At 40.8% G+C, this 21,638-nt stretch overlaps 1 protein-coding gene across 1 annotated transcript in view; it reads right to left on the bottom strand.

The window, feature by feature from the left end:
- LOC126236641 (phospholipid-transporting ATPase IF-like) overlaps positions 1–20,757 on the bottom strand; it is a 683,598-nt gene extending 662,841 nt beyond the window's left edge. Inside the window, exon 1 of the mRNA XM_049946098.1 lies at positions 19,984–20,757. Within this exon, the coding sequence (XP_049802055.1) occupies positions 19,984–20,079 (96 nt within the window). The 5' untranslated portion in view covers positions 20,080–20,757. The remainder of the gene's footprint in view (positions 1–19,983) is intronic.
- Between the last annotated feature and the right edge of the window lie 881 nt (positions 20,758–21,638).

The raw sequence follows: 21,638 nt of genomic DNA, 5'->3' as shown, positions 1-21,638 counted from the left end.
TCGGTCACTTAGTGACCATCCTCAGTGCTGTAATATACAATTAAAATTGGTAGGCACTGGTATCAAGCTATGACCACAAGCTTGGAGCGATCAAGAAAAATGTTACCCCACGGTATGTACAAAGTTACTTCAATAGACGAAAACAAATGTCCGCAGTGAAGTGAGTTTATCTGATTGCTCCAAGCTTGTGGTCATAGCTTGATACCAGTGCCTACCAATTTTAATTGTATATTACAGCACTGAGGATGGTCACTAAGTGACCGAAAATCGATTTTGCTTACAATAAAACTACAAAATAGAGCCAATGCTGATTTTCCTTCCAATTCTATCCACTATTTGGTCGTGGTGCACACAACACGCCATGGAGTCGCCAATCAATTCTGTACAGGTTTTTTAACATGATTACAAGATGGTAGCTGGAAAATTGTATCTTTTGGAAAAAATAGTTGTAGCTAACGGCTACTCTAACCTTGTAATGAGTCGTCGTCTTTTCCAACGCCTCGAAATAAAAACACATGTACCGTATTTTACAGAATATAAAACGGACATTTTTCTTCGAAAAATTGGGTGCAAAATTCGGGTGCCTCTAATACTAGAAATTAATATAAAAATGTCCAGTGTTTGATTTAAAATTCCGTCCAGTCTTAAAAACGGCCATATATACGATGCCGCCGGAAACCTACCTCTATCTGGGAACATTGGATTAACTGGCAGCAGCAGTGCACCGATACGACGAACATGAGTTGTGGGGATTCAAAAGCTTGCTTATTATCTACCTCCTGCCCCGTCATCACAAACCCAGAACACTGTCTAGCCTATGATGCGCCATTACAATCTACGGTGCCAGTGAACTTGAATTGAAAGTGATTTGTGCTATCTGTAACGGAACAATTTTTTTTGTTAGTAGCAAGTTTCGTAATGGAAAAAGAAATGAAACGTATTAATATGATGCGAGGTATAAATTGGAAGTAACAGCATGCACAGAGCAACACTGAAAAAGAGCAGCTGAGCAGCATTTCGGCTCTCCACCAACAGAGAAAAAAAACATTCGCGATTGGCGGGCTAGTAAAGAAGAACTGAAAAAAAAGAAGACTAAATGTACAAATAGAGGACTGAATGCAAAATGGCCAAAACTAGAAGATGACGTATTGAAATGGATTCAAGGACACCGTGAAAATAGCATTGGAAGTCATACAAAAATGATTCAAATACACGCTTGTAAGTTAGCGCTACAGGGAACTTAGCAGACCTTAAGCGTGGAGTTGGTTGGTGCTACAGATTTATGAAGCGTCATGGACTTAGCATGCGAACCAACACCAAACTATCTCAGAAAATGCCTCAAAAGTGTGAAGAGAAAATATTATCTACATCTACATCTACCCGATTACACTGCTATTCCAATAAAGTGCCTGGCAGAGGATTCAATGAACCACCTTCAAGCTGTCTCTCCACCGTTCCACTCTCGAACGGCGCGCGGAAAAAACGAACACTTAAATTATTCTGTGTGAGCCCTGATTTCCCTTATTTTATCGTGATGATCATTCCTCCCCATGTAAGTGGGTGCCAACAGAATGTTTTCGCAATCAGAGCAGAAAACTGGTGATTGAAATTTCATGAGAAGATCCCGTCGCAACGAAAAACGCCTTTGTTTTAATGATTGCCACTCCAATTCACATATCATGTCTGTGGCACTATCTCCCATATTTCGCGATAATACAAAACGAGCTGCCCTTCTCTGAACTTTTTTCGATATCATCAGTCTCATGTGGATCCCACACCGCACAGCAATACACCAGAATAGGGTGGACAAGCGTGTTGTAAGCAGTGTCCTTAGTAGACCTGTTGCACCTTCTAAGTGTTCTGCCAATGAATCGCAGTCTTTGGTTTGCTCTACCCACAACATTATCTTTGTGATCGTTCCAATTTAGGTTATTTGTAATTGTAATCACTAAGTATTTCGTTGAATTTACAGTCTTCAGGTTTGTGTGACTTATCGCGTAATCGAAATTTAGCGGACTTTAGTACTCATGTGAATAACTTCAAACTTTTCTCTATTCAGGGTCAATTGCCACTTTTCGCACCATACAGATATCTTATCTAAATCATTTTGCAATTCGTTTTGGTCATCTGATGACTTTATAAGGCGGTTAATGACAGCATAATCTGCAAACAATCTAAGAGGACTACTCAGATTGTCTCCTATGTCGTTAATATAGATCAGGAACAATAGAGGATCTATAACACTTCCTTTGGGAAAGCCGGATATTACTTTTGTTTTACTAGATGACTTTCCCTCTATTACTACGAACTGTGACCTTTCTGACAAGAAATCACGAATCCAGTCGCACAACTGAGGCGATATTCAATAGGCACGCAGTTTGGTTAGAAGACACTTGTGAAGAACGGTGTCGAAAGCCTTCCAGAAATCTAAAAATATGGAATCAATTTGATTGCCTATCGATAGCCTATCATGAGTTTAAAGAACTAGTTGTTTTACTAGCACGAAGTTTTCTGAATCCGTGCTGACTATGTGCCAATAAATCGTTCCCTTCGAGGGAAGTCATAATGTTCGAACACAGTATATATTCCAAAAACCTACTGCAGATAGACGTTAGTGATATGGTCCTGTAATTCAGCGGATTAATTCTATTTCTTTATCTTGCCATTGCTTTACTATTCAACATCGAAAGAAAACGAGAGTGAAACTAAGCCAAATCGCGAATGCGGACGAAACTCCTCTGGCATTTGATGTGTCGAGTAACAGAGCTATTGCTATGAGAGGTGCTAAAACCGTAACTAAACAAAACAAGTAGACATGAGAAAATGCAATACACTGTTGTCCTTTCATGTTGTGCTGAGGGTATTAAACTTAACCAAATGATCATTTTCAAGCACAAAACAATGCCAAAACCTTTTGAAATACTGTCTGCAAAATGTGTTGTGAATGCGTTAGTAGAAAATAATAATTATAAACGTCACACACAATTCGGCCGTTTTCACGCATCTCAGTGTTTATGACGTCATATCTGCAGATCTATCTGTCATACTTTTGAAGGTGCAATTAGCAGCGTATGTGATTACTGCCTGCGAAGTTTATTGCGAATGCAGTTAGTAGCACAGATGTAACACATTTAAATGTCACGCATGATGCTGTAGTTTTTCACGCATCTCGTTATTTGTGATGTCATATCTCCTGAACTCTGATAGGCAGGTGGTTCTTATCTCGACAGCCAGCCGCAGATCTACGATATTTCCTAACCGGGACGAAAATGTTATAGTGTTCAAAATGATTCAAATGGCTCTGAGCACTATGGGATTTTATAGCGTCTCCCCCCCCTCCCCCCCGCCCCCGCCCCTCCTCCTCAAGCGTTTGAGATAGGGCGTCATAAATTTAAAAAAAATCGATTTTTCAAATATATGTTCATTTTGTATTACACATCTTTCTGAAGAATTTGATATACAGGACATATGTGTTCGAGGAAATGTAATGCATATTATTTGGTCTTAAGTGCGGCAAAGTGCAGTGCCTCGCCTCCTCACACAGCATTCTTCTATCTCTTGTTACTGTATTTCGCTCTGTGGAAATTCAAATGTGCATATTTTGTAATGGAGGCCGTAAAATCCATATTCAGAACAGTGGAAACTATAATTTCATATGGTACCTATCCTGCTCCCAGTCGGCCGGTTTGACATCCTAGCCTTAAAAAAAACTCACAATTAATACTGGTTGGGATTATATGTCACTGGGAGAGTAAGAACTTTTCGGAAAATTTGCATTCTTTATTGCCTATTAGCTAATAACTATCCCTTTTGTGTGACATAAAATTAAACATAGGAAACACTAAACCAGTAAAGACAAGAGACAAGCAAGGTGTACACATTTCTTCAATCCTTAGGTCCCAGCATTTTATTCTCTCTAATCTTGCTACAGCTTTACAGGATACGCAAGTTCTTCAAACTTTTTGCTACATCAAAAATCAAATAGTCGTTGTCTAATACTGAAAAAGCTGTTAATACGAATAATACCCAAGATTGGCATGGTTTCTCTATTTGATTACGTCTGTTTTGTCACTATGTACTAAATGAAATGAAATAAGCTTTTCTAATATTGCAGCGATTGTAACACACGCCAAATAACTGAGACTGTTTTGGTACAAATGGTCATTTTTATCTACCTCATTTACGTAAATAACACGACAGAATATAATTCACGAAGTGCCAATATGAAATGCCTATTAGGCCTACTACAAGCAAAAAGTTTTATGTTAGGAAATAGTTCCACATTTCAGTCATATGCCCAAGTTTCTCAAGCATGAGACCCAAGAGTAGCAGTAGTACGAAATTTGTATGTAAATTAGGAATCATCATACTCTTCCATATAATTTGTGTGATGTCTCCGTTTCATCTCATTCCTCGTTCTAACAAACAATATTGCCATCAGTAATTCTATAACTATTGATGACATTGTCAAAACTAATTCTCCGGTTTACTTCACTAACCCTGCCAGCACCACCGATTTAGTTATCCCGCGTTTATTCTCCGGTTAGGCGTTATTACGTGTTCGGACAACGCGCTTTCCGCGCTGTTCCGAGAATAGAATTTAAGCGGCTGCTAACCGGGCCCTTAGCAGTGAAGCGATCTGGCGAAAATTTTCTGTCATAATTTCATTTTCTTGGTTGCACCTAGAAGATAATACGTAGTCTTTCTTACGTGTTGCTGCTGTTGGTCGTTTATTTCCACTCTGGTAGTCTGAATCTGTAGTTTTCCCTAACAATTATAACAACGCTTAGCATTCGCAGACCCAATCAACCACATAAACAAACAGCGACTGGCATTCACCCGTTCGGATTTATTCGGCTCAGCTCTGATTCATTCAGAAATAAACTTAAATGTGTTCAAAAATGTTCAAAAACCGACAGGGAAGCGTTTCAAATGGTTCAAATGGCTCTGAGCACTATGGGACTTAACATCTGAGGTCATCAGTCCCATAGAACTTAGAACTACTTAAACCTAACTAACCTGAGGACATCACACACATCCATGCCCGAGGCAGGATTCGAACCTGCGACCGTAGCGGTCGCGCCGTTCCAGACTGAAGCGCCTTGAACCGCACGGCTACACCGGCCGGCGGAAGCTTTTCAAAATCATATGAATAATCGATAGACCAACGTGCGCGGGATGCTAGGCGTTTTGTGAAATAAGATTTTTCTTTTCTTCAAGAATATGAATTTCGCGCCTCCTGAGTTTGCCGCCCGGGGCAGATACCCCGGTTTGCTCCCCCTAGATCCGAGCCTGTCGACAGCGATTGTTGCCTGACAGTAAGGGATATGTATACTACCAAGCATACACACACACACACACACACACACACAATCATTTTTATAATATGAATGGTTTTTTTATTATTGAACATATCAGCGATCATTGCTCCAGCGTAAAGAAACTATGTAAAATAACTGTAAAACAATAAACTAATAGCCAAGATCGCAGGAATTCTTTTTATTCCATGATTACCGGTGTCGGCGAAACTAAAGCCACCATCACCGGATCTTAGGATACATACATCCTAAAACCCGATGATGGCGGCCTTAGTTTCGCCGAAACCGGTAATCATGGAATAAAAAGAATTTCTGCCATCTTAGCTACCAGTTTATTGTTTTACAACCATTTAGATCGCTCCCACATGAGCATAACGTGCTCCCTACAAAACTATGTAAAATAACTTCGCTAGTCAAGGGGAACTCATTTGATCATCGTTTCAGTAAGAAGGATCCATAAACAGCGCTATGGAACAGTTTCATATTGGAGTGTTGTAAGATGACTGATTTGAATTATGATCCTTATTCGCTTTATATCAATCACAGTAATGCAAGATATTAGAATATTTTACGTCAGTTAAGGTAAAGCTGTCATGATCCCGAAGGTTTGTTTGAACATTTCCTATTGGAAGGTATGAAGGAAAATTAGCATTTATCATCCTGTCGACGGCGAGCTCATTAGAGACGGAACATAAGCTCGGAGTGGGGAAGGATGGCGAAGAAATTCTGGCGTGCCCTTTCAAGCCAACCATTTCGCCAATTGCCTTAAACAATATAGCGAAATCATGAAATACCCAAATATGTATAACGAGCCGAGGAATTGAACCACCGTCCTCTCAAATGCAAATCCATTGTCTTACCACTGCCCCACTTGACTCGCTGATCCTACTAAGGTGGCATGCCCTTGTCTTCTTCCGAACTTCGAGCTGACTTCACCAGCGAGTTATAGGGGAACCCACGTTTGAACTTCGCTGCCGACCACATCGCAACGTGGGGACTACCCGAGCTGCACTCTCGTTCCAATTGCGCGTTATAACTGTAGGTCCTCCTACAAATGGCTAGGTAAATGTGTTCAAAAGTCAAAGGAAGGTTGAAACAGTGTTAGAAACGTGCTAAGTGTAGTACTGCACAGACATGGCGGTGCCCCGCCAAAGCTGGCAACGCGAATCGATACCACAGGCATTGACGAGGGTTGGCTGCAGTCCGCAACGATGTGTGGAAGGCGCCCCTGGAGACAAGCCTCCACTCTGTGTAGGGAAAGTACGGCCAACTTGGCAGTGGCCGCCATTTTGGGCCCACTGCGCCGTTGGTGATACATTGACTTCTGCAGCATATTTAGCCATGTATATTAAAGAAGTGCACTCAACCGTCTAATGCACAGCTAAAACTGATCAATAGCTTCAAACGGAACAAAAAATCTCAACAGATTTAAGCTAAATGAGTCGAAAAGCGTTTGTTGTGGCGAGCATGAAACACAGTTTTCTCCCTGCTATCCTTTATAAATAGCGAAAGCAGATTTCGCAGTTCTTGTTGTGGTAACGACTTTGAACATCTATTTTCGTAATTAGCGTTAAATTGGGCCTATCCAATAGTCAGAAGGACAAAAAGGAACCAATATTAGTTCGCAAGTGAAAGGAAAAATCCATCGCTAATTTAAAGCTCTACATCGACTTACTTCTTGTTCCTGCTACTCGGTACTACGAAAATTCGCCCAATGTCCCTTTTGTTATACGAAATAAAGCATTGGATTCAAATACATATGCGGGGTACCTTAGTAAATAGAATTGATAAACTTGTCTATATGATTACGCAGGCTTCATATTTTTTGTCAGATCTATGTCATAAAATTTTGTCTGCATGACATAAGGACAATGATTACGAAAGTACAAGAGCATACAATATTTTTAAAACGTGTTCGAATAAAACTAGGCCTACGATCAAAAGTAGGCTGTAGGAAACAGTAACTACAGAAATGTAAAAAGGAGACAAAGACAGAAGGTCAGAAATGAATAAAATTAACTGAACGGTTAAGTCGTTTTCCTGCAACCTTTTCCATTGCTACCAATATTCTCCTTTTTGTTTCATCTCTTCCTTCGGAAGGGATTCTGTACAGTTTTTCGCCCTTTTCGCATCGAGACGAACAGCCAAAAACACAGCACTGAGGCATTACCGTACTTAAAACTTCGAAGATACACAACACTTCCTGTGCTTCACACGTAGCGCTTGGGCCCACAATGGCTGCTATTGTCACGTGACGCGTTTTCAACCAATCCCGAACTGCCGACGGCGGCAAACGCAGGGGAAAAGGATGGCCATACTTTGTACAGAGCTTTACCACTCTCAGTATATACCGCCCTCACATTGAGGTCAACATGGAGTCGAGAGCCAGCAAGAGCTCTGCCAGACTTCGAGACATCAGCTACAGCAGTAGGACTGTGGTAGTCGTAAAGTTTCAGATGAACTTGGAGTGTTATTAATGTTGAACATTGTACCTCAAGACAACAGTTTGTTAATTAGTGATGCTTTAATAGTCAATGAGCTATAAATTATCAAGCACTCCTATATAAAGGATTGTATCAAGTTAAAAAAAACTTATCATTCATGTAATAAAGTGAGCTAATATTTCATATGGTGTAGCTCAGATGAGCCGTCTCCTAGAGCCATAAAAGAACCCACAGTTGTGGCTGGACGATTGTAGTTTCGTCTGGTCACTACGGTAAGTATTTTCAAAGGTATGAACGACTAAGTCGGTTTCACTTGTTAGAAATTTCGATGATCATTAAAAGAGCAGGAGATACCATTTAGTATAACGAAGTCGATAGTATTTACAGGAAACACATAATGAATGACGAAAGCCTTCAGTTTCAGTTTTTAATCCTCGCGAAGTCGGTACCGCCGCATCTATGCATTACGCGCAAATATTTGCTGAGGCAGGTCGGGATATCTCGGGCCATCTTCTCAGACAAAATACGCGAACGTGTGTAGTTTTTAGCAGACTTCTTTTTTTTTTTTTTGTATACTGTAACTGGTGTTGTTGCGTGCGATGAACGTCTGAAAACACACAAGTCATGCCATCTTGTAAAACTGCTAATAATGTAGGCCACTGGATTACTCTTTTGGGCTCGTGCAGAGATAAAACAAGACTTTAAGCCTCTTCCGGGCATTGAGAAGTAAGAGTTTTTGTGAAGTCACTGTTGTTTGTCGAGAGCAATGACTCCAGAGAAAAGATGGCACAAGGCTTACAAAACAACTTGGCCTGCTGTAGCGGGTATCGACTTGTAAGGGCGTTCTCCGACACTGGGAATAAATCAACATTATTGAGGTAAATACTGGGTCGGTGCATAAGTTCGTTCCGTTTTTAAAATGCTAACAACTCTGGGCTACCAGGTGCGTTTTCAAAAGCAACAGCGCGTCACCTTAGATGTTCAATAGAAGCAGCAGTTTTTTCGTTTCTATTCTTCGTAGCAATTCATGATGAAAAATGCTACTCTTGGTTCTACAAAACCCACAATGTGATTTTTTGAGGATGTGCGCCGTCCTTCACTTGGGACGTTGTTTTATTCTATGAGCTGAGCCACTCTTTTTCTTTAAGTTTACTTGAAGGAACAATTTCTCGTCACCTGTAACAGTGTCCCCTAGGAATATTCTGTACCTACGACAAGCTAAACGGTTATGGCTTAGAAAAGACGAACATGTGGTTATTCACTGATTTTTGTAGGTGTTGCTTAAAAAATGTGGAGCTGAAGTATCCAATTTTTGCACTTTACTCAATGAATACAAATGGCGCACAATGATTATGTGATCGCGTACCATAATTTCTGCCAATTCCCGCATTGCTCAATGAGAATTATTTTGAACTTGCGGATTTAGGCGGTTTTCAACAAAAAAAGATCTTCCGCAACGTGTCGAATTTTCCAGTTCGGAATCGAGAAACCATTCCCGTGCTGTCATCTCAGTAAATGATTCTTTCCCATACACATCAAAAATTCTTCTCGTTATGTGAATATATGAAGATGGTATCTGTTCTTTCGGACATGTCCGAAAGATCAAAAAATGGTTCAAATGGCTCTAAGCTCTATGCGACTTAATATTTGAGGTCATCAGTCCCCTAGACTTAGAACTACTTAAACCTAACTAACCTAAGGACATCACACACATCCATGCCCGAGCCAAGATTCGAACCTGCGACCGTAGCAGCAGTGCGGTTCCAGACTGAAGCACCTAGAACCGTTCGGCCACAAGGTCGGTGCCCGAAAGAACAGATACCTTGCATCGGTGACCATGCAGCGCTCTAGAATGAAATGATATCAAGACCTTACGCTGCCGGCAGGCGTTGATATACATCAACGGGGACAGTTGAAAATGTGTGCCACGACTGGGACTCGAACCCGAGATGGCAGACGCTCTATCCATCTGAGCCACCCAGGGCACAGAGGATAGTGCGACTGCAAGGACTTATCCCTTGCACGCTCTTTCGGACATGTCCAAAAGAACAGATACCATCTTCATATAGTTCAGGCTAACCGGCCATTGACCTTCTTATGTGCGGATGCACACGTATTGTCCGAATTCTTACGGGACTCTGTAAGATTTCCGCGAGTAATGAGTGTAATGGGCAGGGGCACTACGAATGTAGTGTGTGGACATTAAGTTGGGAATGTGGGTCTCACGGGGAGGGTGCAAGGGATAAGTCCCTGCAGTCGCGGTATCCTCTGTGCCCTCGGTGGCTGAGATGGACGCCGGCACGGTAGCTCAGCGTGTTCGGTCGGAGGGCTGCGTGGTCTCTGTAATAAAAAAACTGAGTCAAGGAATCAACGATCAACTTGAACGAATGTCTTGTGATGCCTCCACCCAGACCAAACGCAACGGGAAAAAAAAAAAAAATAAAAATAAAAATAATAAAAAAAAGAGAGAGAGAGAGAGAGAGAGAGAGAGAGATTGATAGAGCGTCTGCCATGCAAGCAGGAGATCCCGGGTTCGAGTCCCAGTCGGGGCACACAACTGTCCCCCTCTATGTATATCAACGCCTGTCGGCAGCGTAAGGTCTTGATTTAATTATCATTTAATTCTCCTCGCGGTTTCTGCAGCACTAGATCCTCTATTAAATTCGAAGATTAAAATATGTCGAAGGTGTTCATTTTTCGCAACTTGATACTTCCTGCTGATTAGCCTTGAAAATCGCCAAAACGAGCAATTAACAACGTACAAGCTCCTGTTCGCAACTGTCAAATTCTAGACAGAATAAAAACGATCTGCAATAGGATAGGCGGAGTCCACATACACAATATGTGACAGTAGTGCCAAATTCACGAGCTCTGATATTCGACCAACTAAAATACATATATTCGTCTTTCAAAACTAGTGCAAATGACAGTGACTGTGTATGCTTGTGCAGCAACAGAAAACCATCCGCAACATTTAAAACATTTTGACTTCCATGGTTGTACGATACGTCTATTACAGCACGTTGGTTAATTCTACAGATGACGTACAAGCCATAGAAGAGACCTCGTAGAGCGAAGTAAAAGATGTCAGTAACTTACAGTGTAAAACGGAAGTCATCAGTCAGTCAGTGAGCTGCTTATGTCGCCACATTTTGTGCTTGTGTGCCACGAGGTTCCCATAAATCTTCAGTGAGTGCCCATAACGTAAAGGCTAAAACCACATGATCACAATCTTCTCAGTACTGATCACCATGAACAACAAATCGATGGCGGTGGTGCAGTGGTTGAGACTGTAGACCTGCATCGCGGAGGAGTGGGCTTCATACCCTCGTCTGGCCATCATGATTTATGTCTACATCTCTCCAGGCAAGTACCAGCGTTGTTCATATGAAATGGCTGCCGCCGCCTTTCTTCCTCCCCTCACAATCTGAGCTAGAGTTTCGTTTCTAATTAACTCGATCTCGATGAAACGTTGAACTTCCCTTCTTTCTTTATTTTGATAACACTTAAAATAGGTGTTAACGGCATGTCACTTTTCAATGTAAGTTTTTTAAACACATCAGTTACTAAAAAGGTCTTCCTTTCATGTAAGACATAATTATTTGTTTTTACCGTATGTTTCAAATTGCATACGCTGCCTTCAGTGAACAACTGTTTGTTGCCTAGAAAATCGTGAAAAACGTACAAGTTTTATTTTTCATAAAATTTGGTGGAAAACTATTTTTATAAATAGGCAATAATGTTGGTAATTTAAATTGAAATTTTCAGTAGCGCTCTTTCATTATACATTGCTATCTCTTACAAAGAATAAAGAGACAGATAGCAACATTACAGAACTTCTTAATCTTACAATACTGTCAGAGAGACCGAGCGAGGTGGCGCGGTGGTTAGCACACTGGACTCGCATTCTGGGGGACGACGGTTCAATCCCGCGTCCGGCCATGCTGATTTAGGTTTTCCGTGATTTCCCTAAATCGCTCCAGGCTGATGATGGGCTGGTTCCTTTGAAAGGGCACGGCCGACTTCCTTCCCCGTCCTTCCCTAATCCGATGAGACCGATGACCTCGCTGTCTGGTCTCCTCCCTCACAACAACCCAACTACTGTCACAGACAATATATGCTCATAAGAAAAATGTCTCTTAAGTGACCTATGTGCTTCTACGCCTCCACGAATGTAAGTAAACGTTTTAAGGTACGGTGAACTATCCAAAAAGCAGTGGTTTCATTTTAACTTACACGATGTGTTTCTTTCTTTGAGAGACATCATTAGATATATACCACCTCATAATGTGTCAAATGAAACAAAAGCATTTCCATTAAGAATAATATTTTCCTATCTTACTACATTTATTGCTATGTAATACACCGGCAGGAGACAACGTGCTATCAAAACGTTATGTGACAGTTTTAATTTTATTAAGAGTGAGTAAGTTACAGAGTGGCGAGTTTTTGTTCAAATGGCTCTGAGCACTATAGGTCTTAACATCTGAGGTCGTCAGTCCCCTAGAACTTAGAACTACTTAAACCTAACTAACCTAAGAACATCACACAAATCCATGCCCCAGGCAGGATTCGAACCTGCGACCGTAGCGGTCGCGCAATTCCAGACTGAAGAGCCTAGAACCGCTCGGCCACATCGGCCGGCAGTTTTTGTTCGTCGATATTTGTTCGTCGATATTTGTCTGCGTTGCAGCTAATCGAATTTGCCAACACTAGAAATGGGTGACGCTAGGTAACTTTCAGTACTGTTGCTGAAAAAGACTTAAAACAGCCAGGATTACTTTGTTCACCTGTCAGATCCGCTAGTATAGTGTTCTTAGCTGTAAATTAAATCTTGCATGCCACTTATAAATCCTTGAAACTTCAAGGAGTCTAATCGACTGAAACAAAACAAAAAATCCGTAGATATAGTTTCATTATTATTCAAGGTCACTCGTAAGACCTGTCGAGAGAACAAGGCACACAATCCCGTTGTTGTGTATCTGTTGCTTTGGAATTTCTATGAACAGTTCGGAAAATATTTTCCCGATCACGCACGAAGTCCTAATCAGTGAAGTTCGTTATGTTCATTCGTTCGTTTTAGTGGTGCTCTCCCAGATACGTTGTTGCTGGTATTCAAAGATAAAGTTGTTCAGTTCTGCTACGTTTCTGACACACGGAATTTTCTCTTGGCAATCAGAATAGCACTCTATAACAAATTTTGAAGTCAAGGTTGCAACATAAAACACGCCATTGTTCTATTCATTACGCTCACACGCGAAGTATAGTTACCAATAGCTTGAATAATACAGCTGTACCGTCAAGCTCTAAAACAGACTGCTTACACGTTCGCAGAATCAAATCATTGCTGAATGAAAAGCCCCTCATCTAAGGGTAGGTACTTTTTCATTGCACACTGTCTAATCTAAATCATGCAGAAACAATAACTTCTCTCCAGATTCCACAATCAACTGTTCGCATAAAATTCCATCCACTGATCGTTTTCTGACATATGCCTGGAATAGCACTTCTGACGTCTATTTGGCGATCTGGATTGACGGCTTATGCCAGCCATTGTAAGTTCTACTATCTTTCTGACTAGAGCGATCTCTATTCGAAAGTCTATAAATATTCTCGGTATCATGAAGGAAATCACGAATTCTGTTTCGTTTAGGAGTCAGAAAACCGTGATATTTAAACAGGAAGAGAAATTATTTATCTATCTACAGTCGAAATCCCACATCTTCAACTATAAAACTCACAGAAGACTCAATTTTTTAAATAGTTCATGGATCAAACCTCGCTGATTTACTCTATCTTTATGAAAAATTACTACATCTGTAGCTATTTAAATACAGTCTTCATATTCATTATATATTCCCAATTAAAGCATAAGGATCCACTGTGGCTTCCTTAAAAATGATACATAATCTTACAGTTTCAACAAATTTTAACAAAATTTACTGTAACTTTATATGAATGTGCCAATAAAGTCTAGGATTTTATGTTTGAGTCAATTTTCAACATTCTATCTCAACAAGTCGTGAAAAATTTGTGTTACGATTTTCAGTTTATTACAAGAATACTATTAAGTGAATTGATCTAAACATTGGTAAATATAAATCTCTACACAGGTGAACTCGAAAATAAAATTTATATTTGTCGTGTTACTTAAAATTGTAAGAAAATATTGTGCAATTGTGCAGCGTGTTGCAATTCATCACGCTTGCTTCTTTAGTGGGGGATTTCCCCAATTACGCCACGACAAGTGATAAGTGTAACATTCCCTTATCTCTTAGAAGAGGTAGACACGATAGTGCGAATGCAAATAATTATGGTCACGTACAGAGCAGCGAGTATTTGACTGGAGAGCTAGTTTCAGGTACTACCGTCCTGGTCCACATAGGAAAAGCCAAAAAGCTGAAGTCAATATTTAAAAAAAGGAAACGAAGGCTTACAAATAAGCCCTGTTTGTGAAGCGTTTTAAGTCAGTGGAAATTAACGCTCTACCAGTCTATATGCAGATTATGACAGTGTGTGTAGTACACAGTCATACCAGTTCCAAAACTGTCCCTCCAGTTTGTGAGCAACAATGTGGAGTCTCCCGGACTGCTAGATCACCAACTGTCTGGCTATTTTTCTTGTCAAACTTGGATAACGCATGCGGTAGCAAAGATATTTAGACCAAGTACATAAGACATTCGAAGCGCAGTAGCTCGACTTCTCACACATTACTACGTACTAACGATGTCACGCGCGGCTACGAAACTGCACGAGGCGGCAAACACCTAATTTCCAAAGCATTTTTAACTAGTGAATCTGCAGCTTTTGATTTCTTAAAGCAAAAACAATGGTTTCTATGCTGTACATAGGTGAATGCGATTTAACGTGAATTGTATAATACATTAACACCTCTTTTTCTGACAGGGGGATTTTCAGCTTTGCTTTACCACAACCTAGTGTTATATTTCATTTCTCTGAAATGTTGTCGGGAGCTGATAATGTCAGATGCAATGTTACTCTGTTTCGCCTTACAGTCTGTTGTGTTATAACTTATAGACATATTAATTTTGGCATTTGAAACCTTTCTTCGGTACAAAAATAAGGTTGCAAGAACTTATAAATATCTGAGTGGGTGTGGACCTAGCTTACGACTTTAGTCGGAATCAGCTATTAAAATACACCACTGCCTGATAAAAAAAATGAAGAACCCAGAATTTATAGTCGGAAGTCAACGCAACTTCGTACATGCTTCCCACCACAGGGGTTTGAACCGTCGTCCTCCTGAATGCGAGTCCAGTGTGCTAACCACTGCGCCACCTCGCTCGGTTGATAAGTAACCTCATTCTGCGAAATTTTTGGTAAATTTAACTTGATTTTGCTGTCGCTACACTTACATTCCACACCCTCTTAATCAGTGATGTTTCATTTCGTTTCCTCCTGTCTTTGTGGGTGCTTCACTATTTTTTGTCAGCCAGTTTAATTACGCGAAACGACAAGTAAAAGCATTAGTACTACGATTCACAGTGGCTGTGTACGTTACAGTCGGCAGTAAAATAATTTCATTAACTGGCAGCGGAAGTAAGGTAACAGCATAACGCCTAATCGATGTGGAGTTCAGTACAGATCTGTTTGAGAACACATTGGTGGAAATAGGCAGTGGTCTTGTTGGAAGAACATCCCCAGTGTTCTCCTTAATTGATTCGGAGAAGCTATAGAAAATAAATGCCAAAATAACTAGGCCTGAAGTTATTCCACATTATTGAAAATACATCTCGCTTCATAACTGATGCGACATTTTGGTTAGGTTTCATAACCTGCAAAATAGTCGCCAATTAAAGCAGTGATCCAAGAAGTCAAGAATAAATGTCTTTTATTTCCGTCAGTGATCACTAAACATATGGTCCTTAGTCTACCCGTTTCGGTCAGCAATGACCATCTTCAGATCTACAGAAAAACATAGGAAATAAATAAGAAGTAGTCGACAGATTACATCATAAAACAATAAAATATAACTCAACGAAAATTTATTCCTTTCATTGATGTGGAAACATGCACTTAAAATATGATGAGACATACCTGATTTGTAGCCTGACTCCGTTTTCTTACGTTGTTCGCTTTACTCTCGCGTTTAATTGTCCCTTCTCTTTTTATATAATACACTTCATTAGAAAAATAATCTCATTAAGTGACTTGCAATATTTTATTATACTTTTCTTGTAAACGGCGTGTCACAGGGTACGTGAGGCGCTCTAGCAGTTAAGTTCCTCCGATTTCTCGCCTAAGCTAAATTCTGGCGGCTACGCCAAGAGATGTCGCTGGTTACTTACTTTAGTCTTTTGTTTTCATCCTTTTCGCTGATTCCCTTCGTTAGTCTACAAACTTTACATTATTTTATTAGTTCCATAAGCTCATTGTTGTGTTTTCGATTATTTTTATGTAAAATGATCACAAGAGTGTCTCAGAATCACATATTATAGCTAAACCATTTCCTTTTAACAATTTTAAATTTACTTCATTAGTGTTTTTAATTATTACATTTTATTGCGTCAATAACTTATAAATTTGGTAAGCCAGCTATAGACTTCACCAATTTTCATCTTTAGTTATTGCATTCTGTACAATTTTAAGGTCGACGGTATGTATAGACTAACGAGTTTACGGCACAAACGTATGTTACAGTTACTGTACTTCAGTTTGTTATGAACAGTAGCGATAATGACAGTATGACTCCACCTGCACTGAGGCCTAGCTTACTCCAAACTTTAAATATATGCGACGATACTAAGCCGATTTTGTGTATATTTTGTGACTATGACATATGGCCTTATTATATCAGGAAATGTTAAAAAACAGGTATGTCTCGTCATATTTTAAGCTCATGCTTCCACATCCATGATAGTAATAATTTTTCGTTATGGTATATTTTATTGTTTTAAGCTGTAATTGGTCCACCAATTGTAATTTATTTCCCATGTTTTGTTGCAGACGTGAAGATGGTGATTGCTCATCGAAACCGTTAGTCTCAAGACAAATGTTTTGTGAGCATTGACAGAAATAAAAGAAATTTATTTTGCTTAAGATTGTAACAAGGGAAGGTCACGGTACTCGTCACGGAGAATAGAACAAAACTATTTTTGTTTCGTTACTGACTATGCTGCAGCGGTATCGGCAGGAGAGGGAGGAATAGGTGTGGCGGTAATAGGTTTATCTCTACTAAAGCCGTCTATCGTTCTGCAAGCAGCGCAGGATCACAATATGCTAGATGGGTTTGCGTTTGCTGTTAGAGTAGATCAGGTTATCTTTGTGGTGTGGAAGTGTGTTTACAGAGGTAGTGAGTGTTCCCCCTGGACAATGAGACAGGGGAGTAATTGTGAAACTGTTGGTGGAATACTTCGGTATTGTAGAAAATTTACCTCCAGGAGAAGAGCGAGTTATTTATGAGCAAATAATGCAACACATCTAATAAATGAAGAGGCATCAGATGAAGAAAATGATAGTGTCATGACAGTGATAGATGAAGCAATGTCACCAGTGGCGGATTTCCAAGGGGGCAGCGGTTCACCTTATCGGCCATCACCTCAAAGCAAACGAACGAAGTTTCCAGAAGGATTCCTGGCTGATGCGTACAAAACAAACAAAGGAAACAATAGGAAATGTTGATCCTTTCCGTCTATGTCGTCCTGGATTAGCAACCGATACGACACTGCACCTGAAAATTAATAAAGTGTTCGCACGGAAAAGGTAAATAAAGAGCAAAACTGTGTTATAAAACTTTGAAACCAGGATAAATCAATGTTTTTCGTCAAACACAAAAAATCTGCAGTATATGATCATTTACGTGAGGCATTTTATAGCAAAAGAGACAGGAAAATGCAATAATACATGACCGCACACTGGGACTTTGGGCACTGAAGATAAAGAAGAGAACTGACTCTCACAATTCACTGCAGTTCAAAGCTTCCAACTCGTGGGTAAAGAAATTTAAACGTAAGAATAACATTATCTGCGCAAAATAACCCACAAAGTTAGCAAGAGGTTGGTTGAAATGGATGCCGATATTCAACAAAAAGCGTATCAATTCGTGAGAGAAATCAGGTCTCTCACTGAGGAAAAACATCTGTCACCAGATTTAATAAAGAGTTACGATCTGGACAGACCCTCGGAGTTAGGGAAGCAAGTATGTCTTTATTGCGGATGGATTCATAGTTGGCATCACACAGTCTTATATGACGATGCCTGGGATTGCGGTGGATGGTACGCAATTACCCCATTTGTATGTGCTCGTATCGCAGCCCACTGGCCATTTTCCTGCAAATATGTATACAAATTTGCCGAACGTCACGACGTTTGCTAGAAAATCTGCTAATGTGACAAAGAAGAACTTAAATCTCTTCCTAGAACAAGCATGTTGCCAGATACAAGAGAATACTAAAGTCCTTCTTTGGTGGACTCCTGGACAGCCAATAGAGATGACGAGCCACGACGAACTATACAGCTCTACAGTTCTTGAAGATGCTGAATTCATCAAGAAGCTGATTCCAGCAAAGTGCACAGCCACTGTGCACCCTGCCAACGTTTTCTTCCTCCGTCTATACAAAAAATTCTGCGACATCACAAATTGCAACTATGGTATCTTCTAAAAGTAACTTTAGCATATGGCATAAAGACCACTTCATACTCCTTCAATGGTTTGTATATTTCCAGTTCTCGACGGCACGATTCTCCAACTTAATTAAATTTGCATTTTTTTTCCCCAATGCAGCTATACCAAAGACTTTCCTGGCGTGTTTCAAACACTCTTAAAGCACTGTTTCGAAGAACTGCTAACGGAAGACTGTTTCCATGAGAAATGTGACGAATGTGGTTTCGTCAGATGCGCACACTGCGAGAACTGTCTATGCAGTGACCATGCTGTCATTGCTGACTTGCATATTTTTGCCTCTGATAGTGTAGTCAAGTAAATAAACTCTGTTACAGAGTGTTTCATGTCATATTGTTCACTATTTGTCTCAAATAATCCATTTGTGTAATAAATCATTCATATTTAGCGTATTCTCATCGTAACTTTGGCGACTGGTATCTCCTGTTCCAATTGTCAATAACGGCCACAATTTTTATGGTGTATGTACATTTTATTGCTCTATTAACTGTGCTATGTGAGAATACAATTTGCGCGACACTCTATCGACACCATCCCTTGTAAGATAAGTTTTATGTACCGGGTGATCAAAAAGTCAGTATAAATTTGAAGACTTAATAAACCACGGAATAATGTAGATAGAGAGGTAAAAATTGACACACATGCTTGGAATGACATGGGGTTTTATTAGAACAAAAAAAACATATTGCTAGACGCTTGAAAGATCTCTTGGGCGCGTCGTTTGGTGATGATCGTGTGCTCAGCCGCCACTTTCGTCATGCTTGGCCTCCCAGGCCCCCAGACCTCAGTCCGTGCGATTATTGACTTTGGGATTACCTGAAGTCGCAAGTGTATCGTGATCGACCGACATCTCTAGGGATACTGAAAGACAACATCCGACGCCAAAGCCTCACCGTAACTTCGGACATGCTTTACAGTGCTGTTCACAACATTACTCCTCGACTACAGCTATTGTTGAGGAATGACGGTGAACATATTGAGCATTTCCTGTAAAGAACATCATCTTTGCTTTGTCTTATTTTGTTATGATAATTATTGTTATTCTGTCGGACATTTTTTGAACGTTTGTATTTTTTTGGTTCTAATAATACCCCATGTCATTCCAAGCATGTGTGTCAATTTGTACCTCTCTGTCTACATTATTCCGTGATTTATTCAGTTTTCAAATTTATACTGACTTTTTGATCACCCGGTAGCTTGAGAACTATGTAATGGAGGAATAAATACCTGAACAGAAATTTTTCGCTTTTGTTTCCCTTATTATTATCATTAGTAGAGTATGTACGACTCTATTGATCTTGCTTTTGAAAGCCCGCATTATAATACTTTACCCTGAACTGTAATGGGGAGTTGCAATAAGTTAACCGTGACACAGTGGATAACATGGATCCGTTATCGTTGGTTCTCTTCGAAGAGTGCAAAATTCTAGGAGGTGTAGAATCGTTTCTGAGGAGATCAGCACTCGTGCAACAAGTTGGTTCCTATAACAGCCTGCGTTGTAACCAGTGCGCAGAAACGGTGTAAAATAAAAGCGTCTACCACCGAGCTGAAGTCTGCCAGAACAGAGTTGCGTACTCACCATCCCATGAAGGATGGCGGCGCCGGCTATCCAGGCGAAGGCGTGCGCCTTGGCGGCCGCCAGCCGCAGCTGGTTGGCCAGCGGGCAGCGCCACATGGGGCCGCGCTCACCACAAGCCAGCTTCCGCCGTCTCCCGCTACGGCGCTGCCGCTGCCGCTGCTGCTGCGTCCCGCGGGCCAAATTCCCAGCCGGCGCGTCGTTCGCCGCTCTTCCTCCTCCTCTCTCGGAAGCGAAGATTCCCCGGTAAGACGCGGCGGCGTGCGCCGTGTTTTCCTTATTCGACGCGGCGCGCCGGAGCGGAAGGTCAAGGCCTCGTCTCGGCTTACTGTTCGCTCCTTGCAGGGCAGCCGCCCACCACAGCTCAGGCTAAAGCAGAGCTGCGCTTCTGAGCCGTCCGACACGCACGCTCCTCTTTCCCGCGTATCGATTTTCACGAATATGCTAACCGCAAGTGTGACTCGGTCCGATCCGCCTCACTGTGGTGTATCCTCTAACATTTAACACTGACAAAAATATGAGACTCGGACACTGCTTTGAACGTCAAGCTTCTGAAGGTTAATCTCGGCACATTAATTTTACTTGACCACTTAACCGCGGGGCCTTTGCACAGAAACTTCACTCACGTGTACAGTTCCCAAACTCACGGAATATACTGGAATGCTTTCGTTAGCACCGACTGTCTTTTCATTCGTTTGAGGTCCACTGTTAATGAGTGCATTTTATAAATATCTATAATGTATTAACTAAAATCTTCGAAAAACACGTAATAAACTTTCTTGACGTCGATATTCTTTGGCAATAAGGCAAATTAAATTCAGATTAAAAACTCAGCACCTTGTTTACAAAAAATATTTCTTCCTAGTATTAAGTTCTCTTAACAAGAGAACAAACTGTTACACAGTTCAGAAAAATGTTTAAGTCCCAAATATCTTGAAGTCGTAATTCACAAAAAGGGCAGGAAGAGAATCCGAAACTAAAAGTTCGTAGACACAGTGTTCAAGCAGGAGACAGTGTGTCAGGCAATAGCTATATTAAAATACTCGGCGAATAATATCACATTGAACCACACACCTAATATCAGACGACACTATCACAAGTAGCGGCCAGTTCTCTCAAACAACACACGTGTGACAGTCGTCGCAAGTATTGCAAGACGTGCAAACCGTGCTCAATGATTCCAACGTTGTCGGATAAGTATTGACAGTCACTCGATAACAGCGACGTAGCTTTCTTCTGATTCTCGGGAAGTTACTGACCAGAAATAATTATGTTCGTATGTTGTTTCGAGATTCCACATGTAATCCAGTGAGGCGGAGAATAATCACGCACTGACACTTTCAGCACTATGCACACGGATTTCTGCTCGCACAGGTAATGTGAGATAAAGTAGAAGAAAAAATTCAAACATTGCTTTTCAATTTATGGCTCACTGAATTGGCCATTGTTGCGGATGATTTCGACTTTCCATTACCTAGCGATCATAACGTACACCATATTTGTGCTTGTGGATCTGGTTTTGTGCACGTTACAGTCAGAGAAGCTTACTTGAAAAGACGCGTTCAGAAGAGAGAATCAGAGCTCTCCTCCTTGCTAACTGCGTAGCGCAGGACGTCGTCGCTTTGGCGGGGCGGAGTGCTTCCCCTCGGCTGGACACC

Source organism: Schistocerca nitens, chromosome 2 (genome assembly GCF_023898315.1).
Source record: "Schistocerca nitens isolate TAMUIC-IGC-003100 chromosome 2, iqSchNite1.1, whole genome shotgun sequence".
Classification (NCBI taxonomy): domain Eukaryota; kingdom Metazoa; phylum Arthropoda; class Insecta; order Orthoptera; family Acrididae; genus Schistocerca; species Schistocerca nitens.
The sequence above is the reverse complement of the archived record's forward strand: the minus strand, read 5'-3'. Positions and strand labels throughout refer to the sequence as shown.